Source organism: Rhinolophus ferrumequinum, chromosome 19 (assembly GCF_004115265.2).
Source record: "Rhinolophus ferrumequinum isolate MPI-CBG mRhiFer1 chromosome 19, mRhiFer1_v1.p, whole genome shotgun sequence".
NCBI classification, from domain to species: Eukaryota; Metazoa; Chordata; class Mammalia; order Chiroptera; family Rhinolophidae; genus Rhinolophus; species Rhinolophus ferrumequinum.
The window spans coordinates 28,979,694-29,000,006 of NC_046302.1; the positions used below are offsets into that span (position 1 = coordinate 28,979,694).

The 20,313-nt window shown below is 39.6% G+C and overlaps 1 protein-coding gene across 35 annotated transcripts in view; it reads left to right on the forward strand.

The window, feature by feature from the left end:
• DTNA (dystrobrevin alpha) overlaps positions 1-20,313 on the forward strand; it is a 366,357-nt gene that overhangs the window by 316,592 nt on the left and 29,452 nt on the right. For 30 of the 35 annotated variants that reach the window (XM_033135726.1, XM_033135730.1, XM_033135732.1 and 27 more), the window contains 3 exons: positions 5,412-5,499; positions 7,463-7,560; positions 11,486-11,599. In XM_033135726.1, coding sequence (XP_032991617.1) covers positions 5,412-5,499; positions 7,463-7,560; positions 11,486-11,599 — 300 coding nt within the window. The remainder of the gene's footprint in view (positions 1-5,411; positions 5,500-7,462; positions 7,561-11,485; positions 11,600-20,313) is intronic. The other 5 variants (XM_033135729.1, XM_033135733.1, XM_033087068.1 and 2 more) reach the window with 1 other exon arrangement.

The following is a 20,313-nucleotide window of genomic DNA, read 5'->3' on the forward strand; positions in this document are numbered from 1 at the left end:
AAGCACTTAGCATGGTACTTCCTCCTGAGAAGCCATGAGGTAAGTTACCATTGGATCCCTGTTTTATAGATGACAAAACTGAGGCATAGAGTGGTTACAACTTGTCCAGAATCACACAGCTAGTAAGTGAGAGGGCTGGGATTTGAATCAAGAAATGATCCAGCTCAACTTCCCATCTGTTCTTTTATAACATCCCTACCAATAGTTCACCTCTTCTAAGAATAAGCATTTCTTTTGAGTGGGAGCTAACCCCTTTCAGATGCCATCTACTTTCCTAATCTTTAAAACAACAAAATGTGAACCAAAAGAGAATTTGCCATGATTGGGGATGGGGAAGATCTGATGTTGATAAATATGAGTCTGTATAATGACATTTCTATTAACTTTAGCACCTATACAAAGCAAATAAGGAATCTGTATGCAGCCATAGAGTATGTCTTGATTTTTAACTCAGCCAAAAGTGAGTATTTCGCAGTTCGATTTTAGATTGCATGGCTAGTTTTAAAGTACAGTATTTCATCTGTATTCTGATTTTCTCAAAGTACTGAGGATACATGCAGAGCCAAGAAAAGCATGGAAGAGGTGGGCCAAAGACCATGAAATATCCTCCTAAGAGAGCTAACCTTTATTCATTTATTTGTCCAACTAATTCTGAGGTAGTTCCTGCTGTGTTCTAAGCACTGTACTAAACACTCAAGATCCAATGGTGAAAAAAGTTGACCGTTCTGCCCTCAAAGAAGTTACAGTTTAGTGAAGGATAAAGACAAGTGAAAAGGCAATTAAAATACAAAGGGATAACAGCTATAGTAAGGGCAGTGCTGTGCAGAGTTCTATGGAATATATGAGAAGCAATGAACCCATATTTGGAGGTTGGAGGTGAGGGTAGGAAATGTCAGCTAAAGCCAACAGCAGGATGAAAAGGAACCGGCCAGGTGGACGTGGGTGGAGGAGGCAGAGATTGTTCAGGGCAGAGAGACATGAGGCATCTGAGGAACTTAAGTTTGGTAAGACTACGAAAGTAATGGGGGTAAAAGATGAAGCCAGATTATGCAGGTCTTTATAAGTCTTATTTAGGAGTTTAAAAAAACGAGAACATATTGAAGGATTTTATGCATAGGAATGTTACAGCCAATTTCATTTTTAAAAGATCACTGACTACAGGATAGAAAATGAATTGGAGGGAAGAATAAGTTTAAAATCAGAGCGACCCGTTGAGAGGATTTATACCAATTCAAGTTAAGATGACAGTGGCCTAGAGACATCCATGACAGTTGGAATAGAAGGAAATGGAGGAATCTGAGAGTTTGTAGAAAGTAGAATGCATGGTCTTGGCCTTGTAAATGATTATAACATAGTGGGTTGTTAAAGTCAGGGTCTCAATAAAGGAGTTTGAAGGCATCCCTATAGAGAAGCCATTATTATGCTAATTTTATTATTAGCCATGAAGATTCTCATTTCATGATTTCCTTTTCCTTTCAAACCAGTCATTAAAGAGCCTTGAGAGTTAGTTCATCTCCCTCCCCATTCTTCAGTTCTATAAAAGCTAATTGGGGCCCCGAATCACTTCCTTCTTTTCCACCTTGTCTCTTCTGCTCACTGACTCCTAAGGGCCTGTACAGGGCTCTATCCCATAGCATTTTGCTCTCAACCAACTGCAAAACATCAGATATGATCTCATAAATTAATCCTCCATTTAGTGTTAACTAATAATGCTTTCTCAGGCAGTAATCCTCCTATTAGCTATTTGCATTTTAATAGAAGAGCAGTACCTGAGGCCTAATGATCTTAAAAATTAATCTCTAGTGATAAAACAGCCATCACCATTTAGACAAATGGAAAAAAATATTAAGGGCAAACATGGAAGAGTTTCTGGTGGCCTTTGGATAACATTATTATTTGGTTGACTTTCCCACCCTAGACATCAGAACAGGCCTACAGAGAAACAACAACAAAAAATAATGTGAAGAAACCCTGAGTTCCCAGAAATCTTTGCTAAATCACAGTTTAATAAGCCCTAGCTTAGCTGAGGCCACTTGAGTTTCCTAGAATGCCATTTTGAAATCACTAGCAACAGCCAGTGGACATGTATTTAAGGTAGAAAGTGGAGAGCTTTCAAAATAATAGATCTTCCCACTCGAAATGCAGTCTACACAGCAGCCACTTTTTAATTCATCATAGTCTTGTAGCAAAATTACTGATTATAAAGTCTTGAAATGAATATCCAGGGATAGAGAAAGAATCAGTATTTCTTTAATGATTTAGGGATTATTGGCCATTCATTTTCAACTATTTGTAACTGAAGTCTTGAAATAATGGAATTTATCAGAGAAATGCCTCGTTCACCCTTGCGTAATTTGAACATACTAATGGCACATGTGGACTCATAAATCGTTTGTATGTACAAAGGGGTAATATATCACTCCACCCCTCATGCAGTCAGTGATGGGTGGAGGAAAGTCATGAAAGTATGAGTTATAGCTTATTGCACAGAATCCTATAATTTCACATCTTACATTTCCAGGAGGATTTTTTTAATGTAACCTTCATATTATTTATACTTGCTGGTCATTCATGATGAAGACATTTTTATCATGAAGTTTTTTTTACCAAGGTTTTTATTATTATTTATTTATCAAAACATTCACAAGTGTTTTTGACAAACTCATTTTCAGGCAGTCAAACAAATCATTATCCTGAGCTTGGAGCAATGGGTCCTGTTGTCTACATAGTGTTGAACGAGGCTTATAATTGTTATTACACCAGCCAGAAATGATAAATATGTTAAAATCAAATTGCTTCTTTGTAGGGTAGATTTATGTTTAAAGCAAAGGTGGCGTAACTTTTTCTTATTAAAGCTGCAATAAGAAATTCAGTTATTATTTTTAAACACCAAAGAGTACAGATATTGTATTATGAAGACAAACATCTGCTTTTAAAGCATCCATTTTCCGGAACTAATTCTTTTTGCTATTAAAATTACTTTCTTACTCCAAGTCTTTTGTATGCTGATTGAAATCTTAGTCCACAGGGATTGATACTATATGTGAGCCTAGAATCCCAGAATTTTCTGTTATAAGGGAATGTTTGTAAAATATTACACAAACTATATGGATATCAGTTAAATTCTCATGAAAAATGATCTATTGTATATGGTTTACATTGAGGTTCATTTCATGTGTTTAGATTTTCCATTTTGTTTTCAAGATCTTTTAGATCCTAGCTACTCAAACTGTTGTCCTTGGACCAGCAGTATCAACATATCTCGGAAGCTTGTTAGAAATGCAGATTCTCCGGCCCCACACCCCCAACCTATCCCACCTGTGTCTGCATTTTCACAACATCCCTACGTGATACGTGTATACACTAAAGTTTGAGAAGCCCTGCTCTAGATAGTTGCTGGAAGATAGATGATATATTGAAGGAGATAAGAACGGTTGATAAATATGAACAGGTTAAGTAAGAGACAAAATAATAATATTGTATTAATTAACATTTTTGAGCATTTAATGTATTCCAGCATTTAATGTATCATATTAGTTTGATGCTTTTTCATTTGGGCAAAAAGATAAAAGAAGACTCTTTTTCTGAGGATGGAGAAGTGACTTGGTAAATGGAGAAACTGAGGAATATTCTAGGTAGTTATCAAGCCCAGAGAAAGGGGCTAAATCTAGAGTAGAAGTATTCATGATAAGAACAGGTACTGTTTACATGTAATATGTGAAGAATATAGACTAGAGCTGAGATAATGGAGACAGGAATGCCTTCCAAATGATGAGGGGGAAAAATGTTACAGTAATGAATTCAGTCAACAGGGAAGAGCTATTTGGGAGTGACATAACTAATATGTCACTGGAAGCACATAATGATTTTTAACTCATCTTCTTGCTTTAGAACAAAGGTTGAAAGACTATGTTGCATGGTTACTTTATATGTAAATGTACATATAAATACTATAAATGTATGTTACTTTATACGGATCCAAGACTTTGCAGAGGGTAATTCTTACAACCTTAATATTGGCATAGAAGTGTGTCAATTTTAATGTATAATCATGAGTATTCATTTTTTTCTTTAAGGAACATACTTAAGAATAAGAGCCAATAGGGGAGAACATAAGTAAATTTGGGGATGAGAGGAATTAGTTCTAATCTTGATTGTGACCCGATACTCACAATAGTAACTGATAAAACAAACTATGACCAACTAGTATGTTAACAGCATTGATGTTACTAGTATGTTACATAGAATTTTTTTTTTAATAGCAACCAAAACTTAATCTTGGGTGAAGTGCCTTCTGAAATAGGGAGAGGTGATATTTGCATTAATGGTTTTGTTTGTTTGTTTGTTTGTTTTGCTTCTATTTGCATTAGTTGTTTTAGAGACTCAATTCATCCTTATTCTAATATGAACAATTTCTATAAATTTGTACACATAGGAGACACTAAACAATTTCCATTTGCATCATTAGAAGCACTACTGTAATTCCACTTCTCTGGAAGTAAATATAAAACAGTAAGTTATCTAGGTAGTAATATTATTGATGAGAATTATATTAGTTATCTTTTGCTGCATAAAAATTACCCCAAAACTTAGCAGCTTAAAACAACAAACATTTATTATTTCACAATGGGTCAGGAATCCAGGTTTGGCTTAGCTAAGTGCCTGGGGTTCAAGGACTTACATGAGGTCGCCATCAAGTTGTTGTCTGTGGCTGCGATCTCATCCAAAGGCTCTGCTCATGTGGATTCCTTCACAAGGTGCTGACTGGCTCTGGTTCCTCACCACATGGGCCTTTCCACAGGCCACCTTATGATATGACAGCTAGCTTCCCACAGAGTAAGCAATCCAAAAGAGCTAAAGGGAGAGTAAACATATCCAAGATGAAAGCCATGGTTTTTTTATAACCTAATCTTGGAAGTGACATTCCGTTACTTCTTCCATATTTATTCTTTAGAAGAAAGCCAGTAAGTCCAGCCCATACGAAAGGGAGAGAATTACACACAAGTGTGAATACCAGGAGGTGGTCATCACTGCAGGCTCACTACAGTTGGTTTGTTTTGTTTTGGTTAAATCTAGCTTCCATATTTTCTATTTTGGACATGTGTTACTTGTGTGATAAGGAAATAAAAAATGTTAAAGCCAATAAAATTAAAGAGAAAATACTCTTTTATCAGAAAACTCACTCTTCTTTGGAGCTTTCTTAGTAAGACAATTGAATTGCCTGAAGACAGGATTTATGAATGACCTTCCTGGCCACATATTAAATCATGTTTTGAATCCAAGTCTGAGATCATTAACCTAACAGGGTTTTATATAGCTTTCAAATTTTTGCACTGAAAACCTGAAATAATAAACCTGCCTATGAATACATCAATCTTTCTCTAACAATCTCTTTGCTCTGTGTTCAATAGTATGCTTGAGAGTTCAAACCGACTTGATGAAGAACACAGGCTGATTGCCAGGTACGCGGCAAGACTGGCAGCAGAGTCCACTTCCTCCGTAAGTAGTTTGAGTGAGAAGATATCATCACATTCATTGTTATCCTTATAGTTGGTGCTATAACACCAGAGCTCAAGAGTTGCTACTGTGTCTGCAAGACGTAAAAATGGTCTGGTCTTCCACTGCTTCCATGTTTTCCCCTTTTCAGCCACTGTTTTGGTACATAAATCAGAGCTTGAGATGTTATTTTACAACATTGCTGAGCCAGCCTAACACCTGATTTCTCTGGATAATTTCTGATCTGTTAACATAAAAAGTAAAGCAATGACTCAAATCCACAACTGGCTCAGAGAGGTTTCTATTTTTATTACTATGTAAAATATATATAAGAAAGAGAAAATTATCTAATGAAATCAGAAGAAAAACCTGGGTCACAGGTCAAAGCTGCCATATGCCAGACTTAGCTATAGAAAGTCATTTAGGATATAAAACATAGGAGCTCAATCTTCTTTTAGCAACACAGATCATTTCTCTATTGAAAGAACTGCTAATTAAAAATTAGAGAAGAGCTTTATGAAAGCCACAACTTGACCACACTTAATACTTCCTACAGTCATGTTTCTGGACATTAAAAATCAGGCTCAGTTTCTCCATATCTTTGGTAAGCCCAAATCTCCATTTTTTAAAAGCAAGGCACGAGGAAGTATACATAATCTGACCCTGTTTTTATAGAACAATGACAAATTAACCCTTAACTAAATATACATATACATATATACACATATATAGATATGGTATATTATTACATGTATATAAATGTATATATGTGCATATACACATAATCATTTACCATATTTATATATATATATGTATATATATATATATACACACATGTGTACGTGTATGTAATCAAGGACTAATTTATGCATAATATATATAATTTGTTAAAACTTAATTTTTATGTATGTGTGTGTATATATATATACATATTTATATATAATTTTATAAAAAAGGAGAAAGCTATGACTGCATATATACCAGTTGTTAAAGCTGGTTTCATGACCAAGAATGACGAGGTTGTATGGTATAAAAGTAAAGAATATATATACATATATATATATATACATATATATACATATATATATGTATATATATAATAAATTACATATATGAATAAAGAAATGCTGAAAATATGTTGACCAAAAGAAGAAAAGAGGGCCGGCCGGTGGCTCATGCAGTTAGAGCTCCATGCTCCTAACTCCGAAGGCTGCCAGTTCGATTCCCACATGGGCCAGTGGGCTCTCAACCACAAGGTTGCCAGTTCAACTCCTCAAGTCCCGCAAGGGATGGTGGGCTCCGCCCCCTGCAACTAAAATTGAATACGGCATCTTGAGCTGAGCTGCCGCTGAGCTCCAGTATGGCTCTGTTGGTTGGAGCACATCCTCTCAACCACAAGGTTGCCAGTTCCATTCCTCGACTCCCACAAGGGATGATAGGCAGCGCCCCCTTCAAAAAAGGCCTGGAAGTACACAGTGTTCCCCAATAAAGTCCTATTCCAAAAGAAAAAAAGAAAAGAAAGTCATACTAACTATGACTTTAAAACTATGAAATTTTAAATTTCACATTACAGTAATTGAACAGTAATTCTAGAGAAGGCACACATCTCAACAGTGAAATATTTTTCATACCCGCCTCTAGTGAGAGGATAGTTTCAATGGGGACAGCATGGCAAGAATGAAATAGCTCCCTGAAGACTTAAAATCAGAAAGCTGAAAAACAATTTTTTCTATGTTTTGTGTATTTGCCTGCCAAAGAATTCTGTTCTGCTTTCCATTGCATAGATGTGCTCCAGATACACAGAAAAGTTGATCCTCAGGAGACAATTTGATTTTATGTATTTGCTTTTTTTGTTTTGAGAGAAAGTTTCTTCTTTCTTATGTGCATATCTCATGATTCCTGTCTTCTCAAACACGTGGGGGTTCCCATTCCCAATATTAAATAGTGCAAACCACATGTTTTCCAGCAGCCAACTCAGCAGAGAAGTGCTCCTGATATCTCCTTCACCATTGATGCAAATAAGCAACAAAGGCAGCTGATTGCAGAACTAGAAAACAAGAACAGGTACGGCTTTTTAGACAAGTTGGCTTTTTCGATCAAAGTGTGCATTCATTGATAACCTATAGTCATGTTTTAAAATATCCAGGATTTTCACCCTATACGCATATTTAAGGGATGACATCTAAAGCCAGTGATGCTGGCTTCTGAGAAGCTAGTCTTTAGATTTTAGATTGTCAGAAGCTTCATGAGAAAACATATATAGTTCTGAGATGTCCGTGAAATTAATGTTTTCTCTCTAGATAGTCTCATTTCCTATTCTCTGACACACTTATTTCTGTTAAGGAGCTGTCTAATGTAGAAGGGCTTTCCTGAATAATAGGAGGAAATTATCTATGACACCAAGAGTTGGATAGAAGGCTCTCCAGGGAGGGTCGCTGCAAGGACCCCAGGCTAAAAGAGGCCTTTGGGCTGATACTACCATAACCCAGGTGTTCAAGCTAAACATCTCCACATCCAGTCCATCAGCAGGTCCTTTCTTTATTCAACACAGATTGATTCACAGTCCAGCCCACAGCATATTCCCAAAACTGTCACTTCATCTCCACTATTACCACTCAATCCAAATTGTCATTTTACAAAACATAAATCATATCCTGTGATTTCCTGTCCAAAATCCTCCGATGGGGTTCCACCACAATTTGACTAAAACCCATCCCTTTTACCATGTTCTGCAAAGTCTTACCTGACCCTCTTCCTGTTCAACTTTCCAGCCTCAGCCCACCTTGTTCATTACACTCCTCCTGTTCTTTCTTTCTTTACAGCCTTTTTACTAATTGTTCTCTCAGCTTAGAAAGTTCTTCCTTAGGGTCGTTGCATGAATGGCTCCTCACCATTCAGTTCTCAGCACAAAAAACCACCTATCTAACCTTGCCCACTACCTCCTACCCCAGGAACCACTCTATTACAACTCCATTTGTGTGTGTGTGTGTGTGTGTGTGTGTGTGTGTGTGTGTGTGAGAGAGAGAGAGAGAGAGAGAGAGAGAGAGAGAGAGAGAGAGAGAGAGACTTATCACTATCTGAAATATTTGCATTTATGTGTTTGTTGCATTATGTGTTTGTTTATTGTCTGTCTTCCCTGACTGAAATGGGAATTCTTTGAGAACAGAGGCCAAATGGCCCCTGGGTTCCAGAACCATTCCTGCTACATTGTAGAAGCCGGTAAATATAGAGTGAGAAAATAATAAATACCTGAGTAAGATCTCAAGCTCAATGCTGAGAAACCCCAACATAGGAACAACTTGTACATTGTATATTTCTTAGAATAGCACCAAAATGTCGTAACACTCAATCCCATTTTTAAACACTGATGTCACTTGTAAGATCAGACTGGTGAAGGAGGAGGTGGTGGTAACTGTTTCATGCCTGTAGAGTTTGACCTGAGAATTTTAGGATAAATGGTCAAAGTATTCTTTACAGTTTTACAGAAAACAATTAAAAGAAAAGTATAAATTTGGTTGGTACATTTTTATATTCTTAGAAAGAAAAAAGACTAAGTGAAAACGCACAAGCCCACACATATTTTATCTTGGTTGCAGTGTTAACCTACTCGCTCACCTCTCCAAAGCACTTTGTTTTCCCATCCAATCCCCTGCTTCCACTCAGCATGCGGACCACATACTTGAGGGGAAATCATGTTCTCTTTAAGGAAATACCCCAGGGAGATCTGCCTCTATGTGGGATTCCAGAATCAACAGGAAGCACCAGGAAGGTCTTAGCAGCCTTGGATGTGCCATGATGCCACTATTCCTGCTTGTTTCTAGGATGTTTCTGTATTGTACTCTCTGAATGCATGTTTTCAGGACTAGAGAGAGAATAAAGAAAAGGGAATGAGATGACAAAAAGAGTGCTCCATCCTGTCCCTGAATTCTTTCATGGCCCCTAGATTTCCCCACCTATGCTAATGAGCATCTAGTCCATCCTGAACTCTCTAAGCCAGTGGCTTGTGCACTCCAAAGACTCCAGAACTGTATTCCAGAAGCTGATCTAGGTCACACTTCTGTACCATAGAAATTTACCACAGGGGTCCCATGGTCTCTGAGGCAGTAATTAACCCAATAACCAGATCTCAGCTTTAGGAGAGGGTAAAGCTCCTCACTTCACTTCATGACAATTCATGGACATTCATTCCATTAATGATCTTTAGAAGATAATGCTTCCTATAGTACCCTTGGAGGAGCAGCCAATGGGGTTAGTATTAGCAGTAGTAGGTCTCTTCAAATTGCATTGTATAAGTCACAGCCTGCTTAGGCTCAACCTGTCAGAGCAAGCACCAAAGACTGAGGGAGACTGATATATACGGGCTTTGGAGCTAACAAGCCTGAGTTCAAATCACCTCTACCACTTACGTGTTATTGAACTTGGGCAAGTTTTGAACTGGGCTGTGCTTTGATTTCCTCCCTCACGAAACAGATAATAGTAGTACCTATAGATAATAGAATTGTTATGAGGATTAAATAAAATAAGATTAAAGACAGCACAGTTCCTGGATATAGACTAAGCATTGAATGCTTATTTATATATCTTACCATCATTTTTTTCTTATCGGAGCTACTTCTTCCTTGAGCTACATGGCTTTGTTATGGTTCTGTCCTTAGAACCAACAAGGAGAACTAGTGAGAGTTATAGAATAGCAAGATGTTAGCCCTGGCAGAGATCTTCAAAATCCCAATACACTGATTTTCAGACTGAGCTCTATGAAACGCTGGGGACTCCATAGAGCACAGGGGCCCACCCTATCTTTAAGCAGAGCATCTCCCTCTTAACCGTTTGTCATATGGGCTTTCTATGGAAGATTTCTTTTAAAGAAAAGTTTTCACCATGGAACACCAAGGAGGACAAAGAAAAAAAAAAAAGGTTGAAAACCACTGAATTATAGTCCAACCTTCTCACCACACTCATGAGATGTGTAGTGACTGTTAGTTAGCTTCTTGATGCTGGTGTGTTTGTACAGCAGGAAGTTGTAAATTAGCCTTTCAAATAGGAAGCCATCCCTCTTGCTCACTAAGTTCACCTTCAATTCTTGGGGCTTTGTTCTATCTTCTTGGCTCTTGTACATTTTGTTGGGTGGGAGACTGACCCCTCCCCCAGGACTTGTAACCTCACTTAATGACTTCTAACTCACTTAGGGATAATTTGCCTTACACAGGTCACCTATCCTTTATGGCTAGCCTAATATTCACCTCAGTGCAAGGCAGCCCAGACCCAATGTCTCTAATAGACTGACATGTCTCACGCCTGACAGAGGTCACACCAAGAGCATTCTTAGGTCACAGACTCAATTACAGTGCATCCTTTTAAAAGCACTTCCCTTCTAAGGTTACCCTCATTGAGATCCATTTTTAAGGCTGAAAATGTTAAGAAAAAAGAGAAAGAATTTTGCCTAACCGTGGCCTTCTCAGATAAATTCAGTGAGAAAATTTCATTCCTGGTGAGAGAAAGGGGTTATTTAGTTTTGTGAAATGAGCACCGTTTATCCTTATTTTTTCCCTCCAAAGCACCTATTACTTGGTAGCTGCAGTTACTTTATGGTGTCAGACTGTGATCATAAATAATAGGAAGATACATTTCTGTCTCTTAAGCAGTAAACTTTTCAAAGTTGAACACATTACCACAGCATGATATTACTTACTAAAGAGATTAGTCTGTTACGGTGATAATACTCAGCGTGACGTCTCCAATGACATACTGCAGAATCCTCATGGTTTGTATGTACTGGAGATAAAGTCAGAATCCTCTCACCCACATCACCCAACTAGCTACAGCCAATGCCTTATAATCACAGTTGGTTTAGTGAGGGGGGTCACTTCTGCTCAGAAACATAGAATGACCCCTTCTTTGCTCTGGTGGCTCTGATCTGCTCAGATGTTAGACCTTGGATACCCTGGAAGTTAACTGACCCTGGTTTCTTATCTTCCTCCTCTCTCCTAAGAGAAATCTTACAGGAGATCCAGAGGCTGCGGCTAGAGCATGAACAAGCTTCTCAGCCCACTCCAGAGAAGGCCCAGCAAAATCCCACTCTACTGGCAGAACTCCGGCTCCTCAGGTAAGAGTCAGGGAGCCCAAGGTGTCTCAGGGAATACAGGAGCTTGAGATCTTCAATAACATCTAACAATGTGCCACCAGAAACCGGTTCTTAGCCAGCACCTGACCTTGGCTTTTTTTTTTTTTTTTAATAATTAAAGTTTATTGGGGTGACAATTGTTAGTAAAGTTACGTAGATTTCAGGTGTACAATTCTGTATTGCATCATCTATAGATCACATTTTGTGTTCACCACCCAGAGTCAGTTCTCCTTCCATCACCGTATATTTGATCCCCTTTACCCTCATCTCCCACCCCCCAACCCCCCTTACCCTCTGGTAACGACTAAACTGTTGTCTGTGTCTATGAGTTTTTGTTTCTCATTTGTTTGTCTTGTTCTTTTGTTGTTTTTGGTTCATATACCACATATCAGTGAAATCATATGGTTCTCTGCTTTTTCTGTCTGACTTATTTCGCTTAGCATTATAATCTCAAGATCCATCCATGTTGTCACAAATGGTCCTATTTCATCTTTTCTTACTGCCAAATAGTATTCCATTGTGTATATATACCACAAATTCTTTATCCATTCATTTATCGAAGGACATTTTGGTTGTTTCCATGTCTTGGCCACCGTAAATAAAGCTGCAGTGAACATTGGAGCACACGTGTCTTTATGTATAAATGTTTTCAGATTTTTTTTGGTAGATACTCAGGAGAGGGATTTCTGGGTCATATGGTAATTCTATTTGTAATTTTTTGAGAAACCTCCACACTGCCTTCCATAGTGGCTGCACCAGTCTGCATTCCCACCAACAGTGTGTGAGGGTTCCATTTTCTCCACAGCCTCTCCAACACTTGTTACTATTTGTCTTGTTGATGATAGCCATTCTGACTGGGGTGAGGTGATATCTCATTGTGGTTTTTATTTGCATTTCTCTGATGATTAGTGATGATGAGCATTTTTTCATATGTCTATTTGCCATTTGTATGTCCTCTTTGGAGAAATGTCTCTTCAGGTCCTCTGCCCATTTTTCAATTGGGCTGTTTGTTTTTCTGTTCTTGAGTTGCATGAGTTCCTTGTATATTTTGGATATTAGCCCTTTATTGGAGGTATTGTTTGCAAAAAACTTCTCCCATTCAGTTGGTTGCCTCTTTATTTTGTTGATGGTTTCTTTTGCTGTGCAGAAGCTTTTAAGGTTGATATAGTCCCATTCACTTATTTTCGCTTTTACTTCCCTTGCCTTTGGAGTCAAATTCATGAAATGCTCTTTGAACCCAAGATCCATAAGTTTAGTACCTATGTTTTCTTCTATGCAGTTTATTGTTTCAGGTCTTATGCTTAAGTCTTTGATCCATTTTGAGTTATTTTGGTATATGGTGACAGATAGCAGTCCAGTTTCATTCTTTTACACGTGGCTTTCCAATTCTGCCATCACCATTTATTGAAGAGGCTGTCTTTTCTCCATTGCATGTTTTTTGCTTCTTTGTCAAAAATTATCTGTTCATATTTATGTGGTTTTATTTCTGGGTTCTCAATTCTATTCCATTGGTCTATGTGTCTGTTTTTCTGCCAATAACATGCTGTTTTGATTATTGTTGCCCTGTATATTTTTTTAATAGCACATATCTAATTGCTGAGATGTGAGAGTTTGGGGGAGAGACCATTTATATTTTATTCTTTCATTTGATACATAGAAAAGGAAACAGAGTTCTTTAGGTCAGAAACAAAATCTCTCACTGGAAAAAAATTCAATTCAACTCTTTTTAGTTAATTTGCATCATCAAAAATGTGTTTATGATACAAGTGATCAGCAAAACAAACACATCAACAGATAAATAAACATCATAGGTTTTACATTTAAAAATTTAGCTTTAACCCATAAAAGGGATTCTGATTTTCTCTAAAGCTTAGTTCCTAATAGCTTTACTTATAGGTCTTAAAAAGTAGACTTCATACCTTCTTGTTCTGAAAATGAATTTAGAAATCTCATGTTACCTACTCATAATCATAAAATATTTGAGTTGGAAAGGACCTTGGAAGGTTATCTGGTTCAACCCCTGAATTTCAGTGCATTTTTCAAAGTCAGCACGGTAGAAGGTAGCAGGACGTGGTTGAGGACTGTAGTGGCTCCCCCTGCACCCACATGCAAAAGGAAAGTCATGCCGTGGGCTCCACATCACACTGCCTTCCCACCATGCCTTGAATATGGCACATACTCAAACCTATTTGTGTAGCAAACAAAACCAACATAAACTCAAAGACCTTCCTCATAGAAATGTCACATTTCACAAGGCACTTTCAGGTAACAAGTATAGCGTTCTTCCCATCTTTTGGTTTGGGTGCCAGGTACACTCCAGGTATATCTAACTTTGAGGCAGACATTTAAAGAAAAATCATGGGCCGCATAACAATGCTTTGGTGAAGGATGGGCTGCATATACGACAGTGGTTCCATGGAGCTGAAAAAATTCCTATTGCCTAGTGATGTTATAGCCATCATAATATCATAGAGCAAAGCATTCCTCACGAGTTTGTGGTGATGCTTGTGTAAACAAAGCTACTTCTCTGCCAGTCGTGTAAAAGTAGAGCACATACGGTTATGTACAGTACATAATTCTTGATAATGATAGCAAATTACTGTATCACTCATTTATGCATTTTTTATACTGTAGTTTTTATTGTTAATTTAGAGTGTACTCTTTCTACTTATAAAAAATGTTTGCTGTAAAACAGTATGCCGTATTGCGTCACACATCTCGCCTTTACCTCACCTTTTGATCGCATCATTTTCTACTATGCTTGATTTAATCTTGTTTTGTACAGTGACATGCTGTACAGATTAATAGTTTAGGAGTAATAGGTGTGTAGTAGACTGTACCATCTAGGCATGGGTCTATGTTGTTCACATGATGACAAAATTGCCTAATGACACGTTTGTCAGAACACATCCCCATTGTTAACTGGGGCAATTCGATACCTCTTCTCAGAAACCCTTGTCAGAATTAGAGTGCCATTTACTTTCTCTGTACAAAGAGACTAAACTAAGCACTTTCTGTATGGCTGTGTTTGGAGTTTACTGAGTCCCTACTGATTGTAGTCATGGACGTGTCTGGGGGTGCCCCTCCAGCCCTGCTCTTCGGGCATGTTAACATCTGAGCACACCTGGCTGCAGCACACCTGGCCCAGACTCCAGGCCCTGCCTGCTCCCAGCTGGGATCCAATCTCCCTAGGCCCAGGCACCTAGCTGAAGGGGCCAAACCACCAAAGCCTTGAGTTATGGGAAGGAAATCTACAGACCCTGTGACTGGTGGGGGCTGCTTGAGATGAAGAGATCACATTATACTTTAGAATAACAAAATAATTTAATGGAAGAAACCTAAATTCTTCCTTTTCAACCTATATGGTTTCTGGTCCTACCTTCATAGAGATGTGTTAGAAAGCCTTACACATTCTACTACACCATCACCAAAAAGGGATGAAAATGAAAAGAAGGGGAGAGTGATGTTTCACGTCATCCTGCTCCTCAAAGGCATATAAAAGTAAATGACTGCTTGAAAGTATCTTTCACCAAACAGGATTATGTAGGCCCTTCAAGCCCACAAGTTGAAAGTTAAGTTTAATATATACAGAAATATAATTGAATAAACCAACTTGGAAACAGAGTAGTCATTCATCTATACATCAGACTAGCTTGTCGCTGCCTGGAATGTTCTTTATACCTATTCTACTTGTCGTCCCATTCTCTAGTGAAGGGATGACAACTAGGAATTTTTCGTAAGTATTTTCATCAGTTCCCACCAATTAGCATTTGCTTTCCAAAGTATTTGGTTCCATTTGGATAATACAGTCTGGGAGACATCTTAATGTGCCTGGGTCACTGATGATGAGTTTTCCAACTGATATTTCTTCCCTCCTTGATGTTGCTGTCTTAGAACAGACTGATAATTCTAATTCTCCTCTGGCCCTGACTTCTGGGCATTCCTATGGCCCCAACTGAGCCCAAAGCTGCACTGAGGAGTCTGGCCCTGCAGGAACTTATGTATTTTGGGCCCTCGCTGTCAGCTGATGGCTCACACCTGAGACCTAAGACCTGAGGCCTGAGATACCTAAATCCGGGATGATTTGCCTGCCTGCCTCCTTACTCTACACATTTCTTCTGCCTGGAAGAAGAAGAAATAGCCTCCCTTTAAGGGTATTTCTCTAGATACTTATAAACCAATTATTCTGTGCTAAGCACTTTCACAATTTGTAGATTTCACAGATACCCTGATATCCCAGGTTAAGAAATCCAGCTGTGGGTGTTCACAGTTTGATTCTTTAGTCACTTCAGACATTTTAAAGGATTCCAAAACATGGTCTCTTGCACAGTTACTTTGGCCTTAATTCACACTGAGGAGTGATCATATGAAATGGCCAAGGAATTCCTTATGGTAGCTTTGAAAGAAGTCTTACCTGAAAGTAATATTAAAAAAAAAAAAGAAGAAGAAGAAGAAGTTTGGAGAGGAAAAAACAAGGAAAAGAAATATAACACAAAAAGATGTTTATAGTTGAGTAAAATATATATATATATATATATATATATATATATATATATATATTATGCAAACTCTAGCTAAAAGAAATATGTGCCAATAAATTTGACAATTTGAATAATTGCAAAAAAAAAAAGAAATGTCCATTCAAAATATTTCTTCTGCAACTACTTACTTTCAAACTCATCAGATTATGAGAGGTGACAGCTATTTTTCATGACTCAGAAACCTTAGGACTTGCAACACTAATAAGTACGCGTACGTGGCTTGTTATAAGATATTCCACATCTGCATGAAAAATATGACACTGAACATCACCCAGCTGTTTCGAAACATCCAGATGATCTGGAATGATCCACCCGTGTGTCTTGCAGGTGGAAAGTGCCAAATAATGCTTTGAGTGGGCAGCACTGTACTGCACAGGGGCAAAGAGAGAAGTCAACATTCATTAGAGAATAAAGTGAATTCAGCTGGTACATGCAAAAGAACGTGTGCATATGGACAAGAAAAATAATTGGAAAAACGAATATGGTAAAGAGGAAGGAAGGAAGGAAGGAAAGAAGGAAGGAAAAGAAAGAAAGAGAGAGAGAGAGACAGAGACAGAGAGAGAGAGAGAGAGAGAGAGAGAGAGAGAGACAGAGAGAGAGAGAGACAGAGAGAGAGAGAGAAAGAAGAAAGAAAGAAAGAAAGAAAGAAAGAAAGGTCTTCTCCTTCCATTACATCCTCCCCACGGCCTCTTGTTGAGAACGAAAAGGAGGAATTTCTTTCAGCTCGAGGACAGGGGACGGGGGAAAGGCACAGAGCTTTCCTTTTCATGAACACATAGTTTATTTTTATCTTAAGAGCATTATGACCTTTCTAAATGATCATATTTTCCTTTTCACTTTAGCCACAAGAAAGTTGAAAGCCAAGTTTGCCACCCCCATCTGGCAACTGACTAGGAATATAGGATAGGCATGTCTGTGTGCTACTCTGACACTTCTTATGCACTAAGCTCTCCATACACTGACCCATATAATTGCCATAACACATCTGGGAGATGGCTGCTATTATACGGTACTCTTTTTACAAAAACAGAAACTGAGATTCCCAGAAGTTAAATAACTTGTCCAGTATCCTGCACAATGAGTAGCACAGGTGGATTCCATATCCTTTTCTTAGGTCTTAATTATGTATTTCCTGCTTGAACTATTATAATGAGCACTTAATGGATTCCCCGGTGCTCGTGCATCTACACTGTTATCAGAATTCTCTTTCTTCATTTTATTATTCATTTAATTCATTCAACAAATATTTCTAAAATGCAGTGTGCCCAGAACTCTTCTGAGAATCTTAATACCTTGATGAGTTGGAAAATATACTGTCCCTGGTCACAGAGAATTTGTGGTCTAGTAGGAAAATGACATAAATCAAATAATCACACAAATAAGAATATAATTATAAACTATAAGTGCTATAAGGACATCTTCGTTTTTAAAAAAATTATCAAACCAGCCCTTCACTAGAGTCAGAAATGGCTACCATGAGGAAGAATTGCTTGAGTTGAAATATGAAGGGTGGGACATAGGGAATGGGGATTAAGGATGGGGGAAGGGGCTGGGACAGCTGAAGAAAGGGTCCTCCTGGAAGTTAGAGACTATGTGTACAAAGACCAAATGGCAGGAACAAAGCTGGCACTTTTTTAGGAACTAAAAGATCTATAGATCTAAAATGCAGTGAATGAAGGGGTAAAAATGGAGCTAAAGACGTTGGTAGAGATGGACCATGATTCTGTGGTCTTTCAGACCATGAAGATTGTGGGGACAGAGCCCCAAAAAGCAGTTTCCAGGCTCTTGGCCTCACATAGAAAGGTGCTAGCTCGGGTAGTAAATGGCCATCGACTGTGATCAAATGGCCATCAGCTGTGGCTAGTTGGCCGTCAGCTGTAACCAGTGAGCCATTGGCCACTAATATAACTGCCGTGGCTAGGCTAGCAAAGAATGGGGGCTAGCAAGGAGATGGAGGATGAGCCTGCAAACGGCGCAGTGAGGGTTGAGAATTGTGTGGCTCCTGTTTCCTGTGTCTCCAACCCAGCCGCCAGCAAGACTATAGTGGTGTGACTCCCCTACCTATGGCTTCGTGGGTGTTCCTTTTTGGCCTCACCATATCCTGCGTTCTTATGTGGGGAGCGGGACCAGAGACCCGGCAGACCCCACCTGACACCCCGCACTACAAATGACGCAGCGAGCAGGGTCTCCCGCACAGCATATGGCGTAGTCGACAGGATATGGTGCCGGCCAAAGCTCTCTGAAGGGCGGTGGAGCAGTTTGTGCCTATGAACACTCAGTTGGAGGAAGACCAGGAGGTGCAGCTGCCTGAGAGCTGGACCCCCGTGGAGGGGTTGGAAGACGTGGACAGTTCCCCAACCAGCAGAGGCTGGAGAAAGCGAAGGTCGTTGCGGCCCTGTGGGCTGGGAAGTGCTTGCTGAGACAGCCCGGATGCAGGACTTTTAGTCCCAGGAGGAAAGGCTTGCTGAGTCCTCCGTGGGAGCTGAGGGTGAGGTCAAGGTCATCCCTCACCCCCAGGACAGCCCTGGCAAATGACTATGGACTATGGGGAATTGCCTTCCATCCCTAATGTAATGGACCACTTGACTGTTTGGGAACATACCACCATGTAGTGGAACTGGCGGATATTTGCTTTTGTGTCTTGACCGGCTGCCATGGAGAATATGTAAGCACCTTGACTGTGAGCCGCTGTTGTTCCACCACGGTACCCTGAGAGGCCCAGAGAGAGTGGCAGTGCCCTAAGAGCCCTGGCTGTGTCCAGGAAGTCTGGCTGTGCCCAGAGAGAGTGGCAGTGCCCTGAGAGCCCTGGCTGAGTCCAGGAAGTCTGGCTGTGTCCACAGAGAGTGGCAGTGCGCTGAGAGGCCCTCGCTGTGCCCGGGGAGACTAGTGTTACCCTAAGAAGCCCAGGAAGTCTGGCTGTGCCCAGAAGTACTAGTGGTGCCCTGAGAAACCCTGGCTGTGACCAGAAAGCTTGGCTGTGTCCAGGAAATTGCATTCACCTCCAGGCTCCTCACACAGGGCCCCTCGCGGAAGACACTTGTTGCGTAGATTGTGAGGCGAGACCCTGTAGGGGTGGAGTGTGGGGACAGAGACCCAAAAAGCAGTTTCCAGGCTCTCGGCCTCACATAGAAAGGTGATGGCTCAGGTAGTAAATGGCCATCGACTGCGATCAAATGGCCATCAGCTGTGGCTAGTTGGCCGTCAGCTGTAACCAGTGAGCCATTGGCCACTAATATAACTGCCGTGGCTAGGCTAGCAAAAAAAGGGGGAGCTAGCAAGAAGATGGTGGCTGAGCCTGCAAGCGGCACAGTGAGGGTTGAGAATTGTGTGGCTCCTGTTTCCTGTGTCTCCAACCCAGCCGCCAGCGAGAGTATAGTGGTGTGACTCCCCTACCTATGGCTCCGTGGGTGTTCCTTTTTGGCCTAGCCATATCCTGCGTTCTTGTGTGGGGAGTGGGACCAGAGACCCCGCAGGCTGCCCCGCGTGACAACTGGTCCAGCGAGCAGAGTCCCCCGCACGACAAAGATATTGCTATTAATCCTACAACAGGAAGCCATTGAAGGATGAGAGCTACATTTCAAGCTAGCACACTGGATTAGATTGTCAAGTCACACTCACATGAACACGAGATCTTACTCCAGTATTGAGCTTTACTAATAATTTCAAGAGTACAGGCAATCAAGAGGCACAGATAAAGCAGAGAAAGGTCTGAAACATTCCATATGGTTCCCAAAGGATCTTTTCTTCCCACTTTGGATGTAGCTTCCAAGAGAACTTTTGCAAGGTGGTCTGGTGAGCCTTCTCTGAACTCCTACAACCATATAGAAATGGCCACCTTCTACTCTGTGTTACCACGTACAACATTTTGCTTTTATTTTTACTATATACTCATATTTGTTGTTTTGAACTTTTTCCTGTCTGCTTTCTTCTCGCCAAAGGACACAAACAGTATCCTACTCATTATTTTATTTACAGTATTTTAAAACGAAAGTGCTGAAATAGGTTGAATGGATAAACTGTAAAACCATTAAGAGACAACTAAAGAATTGTGCACAGACAATGCCATCTTCTATAATGAAGAAAACATTTCTTAAAACTGTGATACAACTAACTTCACACTATAAATCTCAAGAAAAACAAGTGTCATTTTCCATG